This window comes from Corvus cornix, unplaced genomic scaffold (genome assembly GCF_000738735.6).
Source record: "Corvus cornix cornix isolate S_Up_H32 unplaced genomic scaffold, ASM73873v5 scaffold5, whole genome shotgun sequence".
Taxonomy (NCBI): Eukaryota; Metazoa; Chordata; class Aves; order Passeriformes; family Corvidae; genus Corvus; species Corvus cornix.
In genome coordinates, this window is record NW_024108690.1 from 16410 (window position 1) to 31489 (window position 15080).

The 15080-nt window shown below is 66.7% G+C and overlaps 1 protein-coding gene across 1 annotated transcript; it reads left to right on the top strand.

The window, feature by feature from the left end:
- The first annotated feature begins 1719 nt into the window (after positions 1–1719).
- PDE4A (phosphodiesterase 4A) lies at positions 1720–14001 on the top strand. Its single transcript, XM_039572635.1, is given in 18 exon segments — positions 1720–2090; positions 4705–4890; positions 5393–5429; positions 5518–5591; positions 5678–5727; positions 6022–6134; positions 8832–8923; positions 9641–9737; positions 9740–9832; positions 10048–10146; positions 10632–10796; positions 11380–11415; positions 11417–11480; positions 11900–12054; positions 12225–12347; positions 12762–12944; positions 13559–13721; positions 13724–14001. Coding segments are annotated over 18 exon segments (2205 nt in total). The 5' UTR covers positions 1720–1815; the 3' UTR covers positions 13924–14001.
- The last annotated feature ends 1079 nt before the right edge of the window (positions 14002–15080 follow it).

The window sequence follows — 15080 nt, forward strand, 5'->3', positions numbered from 1 at the left end:
CCATGCGGTGCCGTGCCGTGCCGTGCCAATCCGTGTGGTTCGATGCTGTGCCATGCCGTGTGCCCCGCCGGGTGATGCTGCGCCGTGCCGTGCCGTGCCGTGCCGTGCCGTGCCGTGCCGTGCCGTGCCGTGCCGTGCCGTGCCGTGCGAGGCTCCCTGGCCGTGCCGTGCCGTGTTGTGCCACGCTCTGGTGTGAGAGTCGCTTGCCAAGCTGTGCCATTCCGTGCCGTGCCAGGTGGCGGGAGGCTCTCCTGGCCGTGCCGTGCCGTGCCGTGCCGTGCTGTGCCATGTGCTGGCAGCCTGCCTGGCTGTGCCGTGCCGTGCCGTGCCGTGCCGTTCCGTGCCCCCCCCCGCCCCTCTGACGTGCCCCGTGCCCCCCTCGCAGCCCCCCCCGGCCATGCCGGGTGCCGACCTGCGCCGCGGCCGCCGCCGCCTCTCCGCCACCCTTCAGGTGCCCCCCTGGAAGCCCCCGGAGGCCCCCGACCCCCCGCGCCCCACCACGCTGCCCCTGCGGGCCCGCCGGTCACTCACCCCCGGCCCCCCAGGTACGGGCGGGGACATGGGGGGGACAAACGGGGGGCGCGCGGCCTCCAGGGGCTGCCAGCACTGGGGGGACCCCGAGTGTCCCCGTGCTAATCCAGGGGGATTTCGGGGGGCTCCGGACAGCGCTGGGAGGTGTCCCTCGGTTGGGGAGCCTGTGGGGTGGGGATGGGGACGGGGACGGGGACGCGGCCCTGGATGGGCACAGTGCCAGGACCTGGCCTGGGATGGGGACACTGTCCTCGCTGGGGACATTCCCTGGGGCAGGGACCATGTCCAGGGTGGGGACTGTGCCTACACGGGTGACCCCGGAGTGTCCCCACAGCCTCTGGGGGGGCTGTGGAAGGGGGTGACCCCGCAGTGTGGCACTGGGGGACTCTGCAGTGTCATGGAAATGGGGGGACACCCCCAAACCTGGGGGTCTGTATAGGGGGGGACCCCCACGCTGAGACCCCAACCCTGGCCCTGGGGGGGTCCCTGCAGCGCCGTGCAAAGGGGCCCCCCCAAATCTGCAAGGGGGTCCGTGCTGTGCTTGGTCTGGTGGGGTCCCGGTGCTGCTCTGGGGGTCCCTGTGCCCCCCAGGCCCAGTTTGGGTACTGGGGGGACAGGAGGGGGGGGTCCCCTCGGCTGGGAGGGGGAATCCCTAAATGGGGGAGGCACCATAGGTGGGGGATACCCCGAGAAGGGGGATCCTCGCCAAGGGGATTTTGGGGGGCCGTCCCCGCCGTGGGGAGATCGGGGGGGGAGGGGGGGAATCCCTCCGTGAGGGGGAGAATCGGGAGTGGGGGGGAGGAAGATCCGGGATCCCCGTTCTGGGAATACCGGGGGAGGGATCCCCGGTTAACGGGGGGGGTCTGCGCCGCCGTGACTCTGCGTGGGGGGGGTCCACGGGGTCCCGGGGCGGAGCCGATCCGGGGGCGGGGGAGGTCCCGGGGCGGGGGGAGGCGCCGAGCCAGGCGCGGAGGCGGCACCGGCAGCGGCACCGGCAGCGGCACCGGCGGCGGCACCGGAGGCACCGGGAGGTTCTTTCCCGGGTCTTTCCAACCGGTTGCACGGGGCCATGAGGAGCCCGGGACCGGGAGGAGCCGCTGCCGGTACCGCGGAGCGCTAAGGAGGGACTCCGGAACCGGTACCGGGAGGAGCTCCGACACCGGGAGGGGCTCCGGGACCCGCTCCGGTACCGTCACCGTTACTGGCAGCGGCTCCGGCACCGGGGGTGGCTGCGGTCCCGGCGCCGGCAGCATTGCGGGTCCCCGGTTCCCCCCGGTGCCGGGGATGATGGAGCCGGTGCCGGGCTCCAGGAAGAGCCTGTCGCTGTCGCTGCCGGTGCCCCGGGAGGGCCCGGGCCCCCTGCGCCCCCCGCAGCACCTCTGGCGCCAGCCCCGCACCCCGATCCGCATCCGCCACCGCGGCTTCTCCGACACCGACCGGCACCGGCCCCGGCCCATGGAGCGGGCGGATGCCGTGGACACCGGGGACCGGCCCGGGCTGCGCAGCGCCCGCATGTCCTGGCCCTCCTCCCTCCATGGGACCCCTGGCACCGGCAAGCGGTAGGTGACGGCGGCGACACCCCCGGGGACGCCCCCAGCGTCCTCCCGGTACCGGGACTGGAGGTGGGAGCTCACCCAGCGTCATCCCGGTACCGGTGCCGGAGGTGGGGCCTCCCCTGGGGCCCCTCTTGGGACCGGGATTGGAGGCGGGACCCCCTCTCCAGTATCCTCCCGGTACCGGGATCAGAGGTGGGACCCCCCCAGCATTATCCCAGTACTGGCACTGGGAGCCCCCCGTCCTCATCCCGGTGCTGGCACTGGAGGTGGGACCCCCCCCCAGCATCCTCCCAGTACCGGAGATGGGAATTGGGGGTACCCAGGGACCCCCCCGGGCCCTGAGGGAGGGGTCCCCCATCCCAGCACCTCTGTTTCGGGGTCTCCCCTTCATGCTGCCGCCTCTTCCCGGGGCGATCCCGCTCCTGAGGCCACCGCTGGGAGCCTGGGGATCCCGAGGCAGGGATCGGGAGCTGCCACCAGGATCCAGGAGATTGGGAGATGCCTGGTTTGGGGGGGCGGGGGGGGATGCAGCCCCCCAGGATCCATCTGGCCCCAGCGCTGGCTCTTCCCGTTCCTGGTTGGGAAGTTTTTTTAGGGAAAACAACTTGGGAATGCGCCGCCATGTGCCGTGTGCTCTGCGTCCTTCCGGCGGCTCCGGCTTCATTAGGGGCGTTAATTTATGCACAGGAGGCTCAGCAGATGGTCGGGATTCGGGAAGCGGGGGGTGATTTCCTTCCTCCTCCTCCTCTTCCTCCCGTCCCCATGGATGGCAAGCAGCTGGAGAGGGCGATGGGGAGCAGCAGGGCCGGAATCCCCCTCGGTGAAACCCCCCTAAATCCAGGGATTGGGGTGTGGGATCCCGTTCCCCTGCTGCCCTATGACCCCCGCCCCGTTATCCCGGCATCCCGGTGCTGTTGGGGTTCGGCGGGGAGCAGCCAGGAGGAACCAGCTCCACCCTGGCTCCCGGATTTTCCCCTTCCTGGGCCAATTAGCGGAATGAAGCCGAAGGCAGGTGAGATCCCAAGGTGGGATCTCGCCGGAGCAGGGCCGGAGCCGCAGCCGTGCCAGGATCCAGCCAGCTGCCACCGGCTCCTGGAGGCTCTTCCCAGCTCCCGGCGGCTGCTCCTGGGTTCCTGCAGCCCTAATGAATTCCTCCTGCTCCAACCCCCTTTCCCTACGGATATTAATAATTCCCGCGGCCGCCGACCCCGCGGTGATGGCGGCGTCGCAGCCCCTCCGGCATTTCTGATGTGCCGGAATCTTTTCCGAGGGGGATGAGTCACCTGTGGCCATTAAAAATGATTCACGGTTGTCTCCGGCTGCCGGAGCAGATCCCGGTGGGTTGGGAAGGAAATCCCAGCTACCAGGAATAGCAGGGACGCCCCTTCCCGACGCCCCCGGGGCTGGCGCGGCTGGCACCCGATGGGATGGGGTGACACGGGATGGTTTTTGGGGGGGGGGGATGGCGCTGGGAGGGGGACCCTGGGAGATATCCCGGTCCCTGTCACCTTCCCAGTGTTCTGCTCTTCCTGCTCTCCGTCTCAATCCCATCCCTCTCACCATCTTTATTTCATCCCCATCCCTGTTTCTTCCCTGTCCCCATACCACCTCCTCCCCAGTCCCCAACCTTTCCCATGCCCATCCCTGCCCCATTCCCGTCCCATCTGTCTCCATCCCTCTCCCCCATCTCTTCCTTGCTCTCATCATTCTCCATCCCATCTTCCCACTCACATCCTCGTCCTCATCCTCATCCCTGTCTCTGTCCCATCCCGGGGACACCCCGGATCCATTGGGAATGATCCGGAGGATCCCCCGCACCCCACCCGCCTCTGCTGGGGCACCCCAATTCTGGGGGGCTGGACCTGCCGGACCCCCCCAATCCACCTGTGCGGACCCCAAACCGCATCCCAAACCGGGGATGCCACTTGGGGTGACGCCAGATGCCACCCAGGGTGTCACCCAGGGTGCCCCTCCCCGCGGACCCGGGCCTGGCTGCCCCCTGCGCCTCCGGAGGCAGGGGAATCAATCCCGCTAAAATTCCAAAAAAGCCCTTTTTTCTTCCCGGAGCCGGTTGCTAAATTTGCCGGCGGTGAGTCACCCCCCCCACCCCCACGCAGCCCCCCGGCTCCCCCCAGCACCCCGGGGGCGGGGGCTGCACCCGGCGGGGACCCCGCGGGATGGGGACCCCCGGCAATGAGGCTGGGGACCCCCCCAGGGCCGGGGGGTTGGGGACCCCCATGGACCCAGGACCCCCCCCCCAGGACTGGGGCTCCTCCATGGGACCAGAGACCCCCCCCCGAGCCCCCCAGGGCTGTTCTACCGCCCCCCGACCCCCTCCCCGGTGCTGGGGGGGCTCTGGGGAGGAACGGGGACCCCCCCCGCCGCTGGTCCCAGCACGGCCCGGGAGAGGAAGCTGGGAGGGGAACGGGGCGGGGGGGCCGGGGCGGGACCACCACCGTGTCCCCCTCTCCGCCCCGGGGAGCTGGGTTTGGGGGTGTCACGGGGGTCCTGAGGTCCCCCTGGTTTTGGGGGGGTTCCCGGATCGGGGGGGTCTGGGGGGCTGCTGGGGGGGGGGGTCCCGGTTTGGGACACGACGTTCTCCCCCGTGTCTCCCCAGCTCGGAGGTGGAGAATGGCCCGTGGGGGGGGCACAGCCCCCCGGACCCCCAGGCCAGCCCGGGCCGGGGGCTCCTGGCCGGGGCCCCCCCGGCGCAGCGCCGCGAGTCCTTCCTGTACCGCTCCGACAGCGACTTCGACGCCTCCCCCAAGAGCATCTCCCGCAACTCCTCCATCGCCAGCGAGGCGTGAGTTCCGACCCCTCCCCGAACGCCCCCGGACCCCCCGGCACCCCCAGAGCCCCCCCAGAGCCCCCCGAGATCTCGCTGGACCCAGGAACCCCCCAAAACCCCTGCGGTTCCCCCAAGAGCATCTCCCGCAGCTCCTCCAGTGCCAGCGAGGCACGGACCCCCCCAGAAGCCAAAGATCTCCTTTGGCCCCCCCTCCAGCACCCCTGGAATCCTCCTGGCATCCCCCCGGACCCCTAGGACCCCCCAATATTCCCCCATTTACCCGGAGACCCCTCCCCAATATCCTTCCCCCACCCCCATCCCTCCATGCCCCTCTCCCAGTATCCCCTTGGGGACCCCCAATATTCCCCCAAGGTGACCCAAAATTCCCCATCCACCCCCAAAATTCCCCCAAAATCTCCTCAGAGCCCCCCCCCCCAACGCTCTCTGAATTGGGGGGGGTCCCGGGGGGGTCCCAGATTCTCTGCCTGACGCCCCCCCCCCCCAATTTCTTTTCCAGCCACGCCGAGGACTTGATCGTCACCCCCTTCGCTCAGGTAGGGTGGGGGGTCCCGAGGGGTCCCAGGGGGTCTCAGGGGGTCTGTTCCCCCCCTCGATGTCCCCCTGACCCCCCGGCACCCCCAGGTCCTGGCCAGTCTCCGCAGTGTCCGCAGCAACTTTTCCATCCTGACCAAAGTCACGACGCCCCCGGGCAGCAAGTGGGTGACCTCGACCTTTGACCTTGACCCCCCCTTCCGAAATTGGGGGTCCCGGCCAGCCCTGACCCCCCTGCCCCCCTCCCCAGGCGGTCGCCTATCGGCTCCCAGCCCCCCCTCTGCAAGGCCACGCTCTCAGGTAAGGGGGGGGTTGGGGCTTTGGGGGGGTTTTGGGGTCCCACTGGGGAAACTGAGGCATGGGAGTGGCAGCCCCCTCCTCCCCCCCAAAAACGGAGCACTGGGGTCCCCCCACATCCCTCAGATCCTGAAGGACCCCACAACTCCAGGGGATCCCCACATCCCCCATCCCAGAGGGGTCCTCCCCATTGCTGGGGGTCCCCTCTGTCCCGGAGTTCCCCCAACCCCATCCCCAGGGCCCCCCTCGCTGTCCCCTGTCCCGGGGGTCCCAGTGGGTGCTGTCCTCTGTCCCCAGAGGAGACGTCCCAGCAGCTGGCACGGGAGACACTGGAGGAGCTGGACTGGTGCCTGGAGCAGCTGGAGACCCTCCAGACCCACCGGGCGGTCAGCGAGATGGCCTCCAACAAGGTGGGCACAGGGGGCACGGCGGGGACACGGCGGGGACGGGGACACGAGGACAGACCCTGCAGGGACACGGGGCCGGGGCCTGGGACAGTGACGAGAGGCCGGGGGGGACCAGCGGGGACCGGGGGCAGCATCGGTCGGTGGTCCTTGGTGGCAGTGGCTGTGTCGGGGTGCTGGTGGCACTGGTGGCACTGGTGGCACTGGTGGCAGTGGCTCTGTTGGGGTGTCACTGGTGGCTGTGTTGGGCTGCTGCTGGCACTGGTGGCACTGGTGGCACTGGTGGCACTGGTGGCACTGGTGGCACTGGTGGCAGTGGCTCTGTTGGGGTGTCACCAGTGGCTGTGTCGGGCTGCTGCTGGCACTGGTGGCACTGCTGGCACTGCTGGCACTGGTAGCACTGCTGGCACTGCTGGCAGTGGCTCTGTTGGGGTGTCACCCGTGGCTGTGTCGGGGTGACACTGGTGTTGGTGACACTGGTGCTGGTGACACTGGTGGCGTTGGGGTGTCACCGGTGCCGGTGGCCGCGGTGCGGGATTGTGTCCCCATGTCCCGCTGTCCCTGTCACCCCCCGCGTGCCCCCCAAGGAGGGTCCCGCACCCCAATGGGGCACTGCAGGGTCCCTGGGGGTCCCTGACCCCTTTAGGGGGGCGCTGGGGGGGTCCCGACGCTTTCGGGGTGCCCCTTCGGACGTTTTTTGGGGGGTCTGCATAGACCCCGATGCTTTAGCGGTGTCCCGTGGGTGTCTGTGACCCTTTTGGGGGGGTCCCTGATCCTTTTGGGGGTGCCAACCCTTCGGGGGGTGTCCCCTGGGGGGGTCCTTTATCCCCCGGTGGGGGTCGCCCCCCCCGTGTCCCCCTGGCGCTGCGGCGGGGCCGTGACCGTGACCGTGACCGTGGGGAGGGGGCGGGAGGGGGCGGAGCGAAGCCTCGCGCAGGCGTCTGACCCCCCCGCCCCCCCCGCCCGGCGCTCCGCGGCCTCCGCAGCCCCGACCGGACCCCCCTGGGCACCCCCAGGGTCCCCAAAAACCCTCCCGGGACCCTCCGCCAACCCCCCTTCGCCCCCTCCCACATCCTCCGCATCCTCCGCATCCCCGCATCCCTGGACCCCCCCGCGCATCCCCTCCCTGCAACCCCCAGGGTCCCCCCAGACCTCTCCGGACCCCCCCGAATCCCCCCCAAACCCCTCCGGACCCCCTCCGGGACCCGCCCCCGGCTCCCCCCGCCCCTCTCATTCCTCCCCATCTCCGCGTCCTTTTGCCCCCCCCCCCCACCAAATCCCTCCTCCCATGGGCACCCACTGACCGCCCCCCCCCACCATCCCGGGGGGGCTTCAGGACCCCGGGGGGGTTCAGGACCCCGGGGGAGGAGGAGGAGGAGGAGGAGGAGGAGGAGGAGGAGGAGGAGGCTTCACTCTCCAGCCCAAAAAAAGGGGGGTGGGGGCAATGTGAGGGACCCCCCCCGTGTGGTCTCAGCGCCGGGGGGGGCTGGCGGTGCCCTCCCAAACGCGGGGGGGGGCCCCGCTCCCCCCCCCCAAAAAGCTTCCGCCATGTCCAGGGCTCCCCCCGGGCCTTGAGCGGGGTTCGGGGGTGTTCGGGGTGGAACGGGGGGGCCCCCCCCGGTAAATAGGGACAGCGGGGTCCTTCGGGCTGTGGGGTGGGGTGGAGGGGGGGGGGTCCTGCACCTCCCTGCCCCCCCCAATTCCCGGCTGGAAAATGCCCCTTGGTGGATTTCTTCTGCGAGACCTGCGCCAAGCCCTGGCTGGTGGGGTGGTGGGACCAGGTAAGGGGGGGGCAGCAGGGCGAGGGGGGGTCCTGCGGGGGGGCGGGGGCACGTCTGACCTCCCTGTCCCTCTCAATGTCACCCCCCTCCCTGCATGGCCCCCCCCGCCCCCCCACCCGAAGGTGTCCCCGCGGTTTGGGGGGGTCTTTTTGAGCTCCATCGTAGTGGGGGAGGGGGCTGGGGGGCTGCCCCCACACATTTGAGGGTCCTGTTGTGGTTTGGGGGGGGGCCTTGGGGGGGGCTTTCCCCCCTTAATTTGGGCCTGGGGGGGTGCAGAGGCCGAGCGAGCTCGTGACGTGCGTGGGGATTTGGGGAGGGGTCTCTGGGAGGTTCTCGGAAGGTTCCCCCCCGCCCCCCCCGCCCGTACAGGTTGACCCCCCCGTGGGGCCGTTGCCGTGGAACCGGCGGTTGCCATGGAGACGGGACGGGCGGGTCCTGATTGGCTGGGGGGCGGAGGGATGCAGGGGATGCTCCCCCCCCCCCCCACGCCTCCAATTTGGGGAGGGGGTCAGTGGGGGGGGGAACCCCTCGGGGATCCTGGGGGGGGAGTGGTGCTCCCTCCAGTGCCGCCAGTGACTGCACCAGTGCCACCAGTGATTGCACCAGTGCCACCAGTGCCCCCCCAGCACCACGGGGACCTCCTCAGAGGAGGGAGATGGGGGAGACCAGCCTGGCCCAGTTCCATCCCAGTTTTGTCCCAGTTTCGTCCCATCCCAGTCCATCCCAGTTCCCATTTTACCCCCATCCCAGTCCATTCCAGTCCATCCCAGTCCCATCCCCTGGGCTCTGGCCAGGCTGGGATCCCTCTGGAGGGCTCACAGGGGTCTTGGAGATTTGAGGGAGTTCGGGGGGGGGGTGTCTGGGGGTCCCGTGGGAGCCGGGGGCGCTCCGGGGGTCTCTGGGCCTGACCGCTGTCCCCCAGTTCAAGCGGATGCTGAACCGGGAGCTGACCCACCTGTCCGAGATGAGCCGCTCTGGGAACCAGGTGTCCGAGTACATCGCCAGCACCTTCCTTGGTGAGACCCCTGGGACCCCCCCGGGACCCCCTGAGACTTCCCCGGGACACCCAGAGACCCCCAGAGACCCCCTGCCACCCCAGGGAGTTCCCAAGGCTACCATGAGACCCCCCCCAAGGGCACTCCGACATCCCCAGAGACCCCCCCAGGGACACCAGGAGACCCTTGGGGACACCGAGGACCCCCCTAGAGACCTCCCTGGACCCTCGGGGACACCCAGAGACCCCCCAGGGACACCAGGAGACCCTTGGGGACACCGAGGACCCCCCTAGAGACCTCCCTGGACCCTCGGGGACACCCAGAGACCCCCCCAGGGACACCAGGAGACCCTTGGGGACACCGAGGACCCCCCTAGAGACCTCCCTGGACCCTCGGGGACACCCAGAGACCCCCCCAAGGACACCAGGAGACCCTTGGGGACACCGAGGACCCCCCTAGAGACCTCCCTGGACCCTCGGGGACACCCAAAGACCCCCCCAGGGACACCAGGAGACCCTTGGGGACACCGAGGACCCCCCTAGAGACCTCCCTGGACCCTCGGGGACACCCAGAGACCCCCAAGGACAACCACCAGACCCCTACAGACCCCTGGGGAACCACCCAAGACTCCCAGAGACCCCTGGGGACACCCAGAGGACCCCTCCGGATGCCCCCGAGACCCCTGCGAGTCCCAAAGCCCCCCCTAGAGCCCCCCGGCCGTGCCCGTGCCCCCCCAGACAAGGCAGCCCGAGGTGGAGATCCCGAGCCCCGGCCCCCCCGAGCGGGAGAAGAAGCGGCGGCCGCCCCCGGGTCTGGGCGGGGGCCGTGAAGTCGCTGCCCCCCGGCTGCGACCCCGGCCCGGGCTGCGACCCCCTCCCCGTGCCCCGATTCGGCCGTCGAGACCGACCGGGAGGAGCAGCTGGGAAAGGTGGGGAGGGGGATCGGGAAGGCTCTGGGGGGGGCTCTTGGGGGCAATTTGGGGGCCTCCTTGGGTCTTGGGGATGTTTTGAGGGTTTGGGGGTGTTTGGGAGGGTCTCAGGAGGGTTTGGGGGTGTTTGGGGATCTTGGGGGGTGCCAGGGGGTCTCAGGGGGAGTTTGGGGGGTCCCCACCAGACCCACTTCCCCCTCGGTGCCCCCTCCCAGGAGCTCGACAGCCTCAACAAGTGGGGCCTGAACATCTTCCGCGTGTCCGAGTTCTCCAACAACCGCTCCCTGAGCTGCATCATGTTCACCATCTTCCAGGTGAGACCCCCAAGACCCCCCAGGGACCCCCAAAAACACCCCCAAAACCCTCCCTGCCCCTTCTTCCATTGCCTTTGGGGCTGCTGACCCCCCCAGACCCCCCCTCCTGTGTGTTTTGGGGCTGTTTTGGGTGTCCCAATCCCCTGATCCCCCTCCCCACAGCCAGAGGACTGTTTTTGGTGTGTTCTGGGTGTATTTTGGGGATGTTTTGGGTATCCCAACCCCATGACCTCCCTCCCCACAGCCGGGTGTGTGTTTTGGGTGCATTTGGGGCTGTTTTGGGGCTGTTTCAGTGGTCCCGAGCCCCCACAGCCGAGACACCCCCGTGGGTGTGTTCTGGGTGTATTTTGGGAGTGTTTTGGGTGTCCCAACCCCCTGATCCCCCTTCCCCACAGCCAGAGGACCGTTTTGGGTGTGTTCTGGGTGTATTTTGGGGGTGTTCTGGGTGTCCCAACCCCCTGACCCCCCCTCCCCACGCCCCCCAGGAGCGGGACCTGGTGCGGACGTTCGGGATCCCGGAGCGGGCGCTGCTGGGCTACGCGCGGGCGCTGGAGCAGCACTACCACCCCGACGTGGCCTACCACAACAGCCTGCACGCCGCCGACGTCCTGCAGTCCACGCACGTCCTGCTGGCCACCCCCGCCCTCGACGTGAGCCCCCCGCCCGCCCCCGAGCCCGCAGCTGGGGAGGGGGCACTCGGCGGCAGGAGGGATCCGTGGCTGGGTGGTGGGAGCTGTTACAGGGACCCGTGTGGGGTGGTGGTAACTGGGAGGGGGGGACCCATAACTGGGAGGGGGACCCATAACTGGGACGGGGGGACCCGTAACTGGGTGGTGGGACCCATAACTGAGAGGGGGGGACCCATAACTGGGTGGTGGGACCCGTAACTGGGAGGGGGGACCCATAACTGGGTGGGGGGACCCGTAACTGAGTGGGGGACCCATGGTAGGGACCCATTGTGGGGCTGTTATTGGGTTGGGGAACTCGGGGTGGCTGGAACCCCTTTACGGGTGGGTGGACCCACGGCAGGGACCAGTTCTGGGGTGGTGGGACCAGTTCTGGGTGTGATTTTGGGGCGAGGGGAGCCATAATCGGGTACTGGGATGGGTCATAAGGACCCAGTGAAGGGTGGGGGGAACCCGCTGGGTTTTAGGGCGGGTCTGAGATGGGGAAGGGGGACCTGGTGGGTTTTGGGGGGGGGGGGTTCTGAGGGTGTCCCTCACCCCATCCCAGGCCGTGTTCACGGACCTGGAGGTCTTGGCCGCCCTTTTTCGCCGCCGCCATCCACGACGTCGACCACCCCGGGGTGTCCAACCAGTTCCTCATCAACACCAGTGGGTGCACGGCCCCGTCCTGGGGGTCCCAGGGGTCCCTTCCTGTGTCCCAGGGGTCCCTCCCCATATCCCAGGGAGTCCTGGGGATCCCTCTCCATGTCCAGGGGGTCCCAGGGGTCCCTTCCTCAGGGTCCCTCCCTGTATCCCAGGGGTCCCTCACTTGGTGTCCTGGGGGGCCGCAGGGGTCCCTCCCCATAGCCAGGGGGGTTCCTGGGGGTCCCTCCCCATATCCAGGGGGGTTCCTGGGGGTCCCTCCCCATATCCTGGGGGGTTCCTGGGGGTTCCTCCCCATATCCCGGGGGGTTCCTGGGGGTCCCTCCCCCGTATCCAGGGGGGTTCCTGGGGGTTCCTCCCCATATCCCGGGGGGTTCCTGGGGGTCCCTGACCGTATCCCGGGGCTCCCTCCCGGTGTCCCCCAGACTCGGAGCTGGCGCTGCTCTACAACGACGAGTCGGTGCTGGAGAACCATCACTTGGCCGTGGGCTTCAAGCTGCTCCAGGAGCGCAACTGCGACATCTTCCAGAACCTGTCGCGACGGCAGCGCCAGGCCCTGCGCCAGATGGTCATCGACATGGTCAGCGCCCCCCAAAAACACCCCAAAGACCCCCAAAACACCCCCAGAATTCCTCCTTAATCCCCTGAAAAACACCCCTGACCCCCCCAGCCCTGCACTGACATGGTCAGCCCCCCCAAACCCCCCCAGTCCCCCCACTTCGGGGGTCCCGCTGACCCCTGGCCCCCCAGGTCCTGGCCACGGACATGTCCAAGCACATGAGCCTCCTGGCTGACCTCAAGACCATGGTGGAGACCAAGAAGGTGACCAGTTCGGGGGTCCTGCTGCTGGACAACTACACTGACCGCATCCAGGTTGGGGGGGGAACCCTAGAAAGGGGGCTGGGGGGGGGCCCCAAGGGGTCATCAGGTGGTCAGGGGGGTCCCCAAGGGGTCCTGGAGGGCCTGGGGGGGTTTTCAAGGACCTTTGGGGAGATCTTGTGGGTGCTGGGGGGATCCCCGAGGGGTCTGGGAGGGGCCTAGGGAAGGTTCAGGGGGTCCCAAAGGGGTCCAGGGGGACGTGAAGGGGTTCCCAAAGAGTCCTGAGGGTATCCTGGGGATTGTCAGGGTGGGTGGAGGGGGATTTCTGGAGGATCCAGGTGGTCCTCAAAGCGTCCTGGGTGACCTGAGCGTCCCCGGGCAGCACTGGCAGCCGTGCTCAGCCGCGGGCGTGCCCGGGGGGTCCCGGCTGTCCCCGAGGCGGCGCGGGTGACAGCGGCGTCCCCGCAGGTGCTGCGGAACATGGTGCACTGCGCCGACCTGAGCAACCCCACGAAGCCGCTGGGGCTGTACCGGCAGTGGACGGAGCGGATCATGGAGGAGTTCTTCCGGCAGGGAGACCGCGAGCGCGAGCGCGGCATGGAGATCAGCCCCATGTGCGACAAGCACAGCGCCTCCGTGGAGAAGTCACAGGTGAGGGGACACCGGGGACACACAGGGGGACACACAGGGACATGGGGACACCAGTGGGGACACACAGGGACATGGGGACACCAGTGGGGACACACAGGAACACAGGGACACCAGTGGGGACACACAGGGGCATGGGGACACCAGTGGGGACACCAGTGGGGACACACAGGGACATGGGGACACCAGTGGGGACACCAGCCCCACATGCGACAAGCACAGCGCCTCCGTCAGGAAATCACGGGTGCAGATCCCCCAGTGTCCCCAGCGTCCCCGATGGCCCCGCTGTCCCCAATGGCCCTGATGTCCCCAAATGCTCTGTTGTTCCTGATGGCCCCAACATCCCCAACGTCCCCGATGGCCCCGCTGTCCCCAATGGCCTCGATGGCCCCAATGTCCCCAACATCCCCAATGTCCTCGATGTCCCTGCTGTTCCCACTGTCCCCAACGTCCCTGATGTCCCCACTGTCCCCGATGTCCCCATCCCCAACGTCCCAACGTCCCCAACATCCCCGATGTCCCCGCTGTCCCCAATGTCCCTGCTGTCCCCAATGTCCCCGATGCCCCCGATATCCCCAACATCCCCAGCGTGTCCCCAGCGTGTCCCCGTGTCCCAGGTGGGCTTCATCGACTACGTGGTGCAGCCGCTGTGGGAGACCTGGGGGGACCTGGTGCACCCGGACGCGCGGGAGATGCTGGAGACGCTGGAGGAGAACCGGGAGTGGTTCCGGCGCCGGGTCCCGCGCAGCCCCGAGCCCCCCCCCGAGCCCCCCCCCGCCGGGCCCGCCCCGCCCCCCCCCAGTTCCGCTTCGAGCCCCCCCTGAGCGAGGACGAGGAGGGGGAGGGGCGGGACCCCCCCCCGGATTCCCCCGGGACCCCCCGAGAGCCCCGCGAGGCCCCCCCGGAGCAGCCCCCAGGGAGACCCCCCGAGGAGGGGGAGGGGGAGGAGCCCCCACCCCCTGAAAGAGGAGAGTGGAGTTAGAGAGGAATTTATTTTATTTGAATTCATTTGAGTTAATTTTATTGGGGTTGTTTTTGTGGGGATTATTATTTTTATTGGGATTATTTTTATTGGGATTATTATTTTTATTTGGATTATTTTTATTGGGATTGTTTTCATTTGGATTATTTTTATTGGGATTATTTTTATTTGGATTATTTTCATTGGGATTATTTTCGTTGGGATCGCTTCCATTGCAATTCTTTTATTGGAATTTTTTTCATTGGAGTTATTTTTATTGGGGTTATTTTTTTATTGGGATTATTTTTTATGAGGCTTATTTTCATTGGAATTCTTTCATTGGAATTCTTTTATTGGAATTTTTTTTTAATTTTTTTTTTTAAATTATTTTCATTGGAGTTATTTTATTGGATTTTTTTTAAATTATTTTCATTGGATTTTTAAAATTGGAATTATTTTTATTGGGATGGTTTTATTGGAATGATTTTGCTGGGATAATTTCAATGGAATTCTTTTCATTGGAATTATTTTTATTATTTTTATCGGAATTATTTTATCAGAGTTCTTTTTCATTGGGATTATTTTTTATTAGAATTATTTTTGCTGGAGGGATTTAATTTGGATTTTTTCCTCAGAGTTATTTTTACCGGAATTATTTCTATCAGAATTATTTTTATGGGAATTATTATTTTATTGGAATTATTTTTATTGGGATTATTTTACCGGAGTTATTTCAATTTGATTCGGTTTTGGGGTTTATTTGGGGGGTCGGGGGAGGGGAATTTTTATTCTATTTTTTAAAAAACTTGAAAAGACACAAAAAAAAGATGGAAAATTGACCCCCCCCAGGAAGAAAACAAGGAATAGGGACCCCCCCAAAAACGGAGGAACCCCCCCAAAAAGGGGAGATCCCCAAATAAATGGGGTTCCCCCAAAAGCCATTTATTGGGGGGGGTTGGGGGCTGAGGAATTGGGGGGGGGGGGGCAAGCAGAGCCCCAGATTTGGGGTTTCCCACCCAAAATCTTCCCCATTTTGCACAGGGACCCCCGGGGTCGCGCCCTCCCCAAGCCCCTTCCCCTGGGGTCCCAGCCCAGAATGGGGGGGGTCTCCCCGAGCCCCCCCGGAGGTGAAGCAATAACCGGGTGCCCCCTCTGTGGGGGGGTCGGGGAGGTTCCCG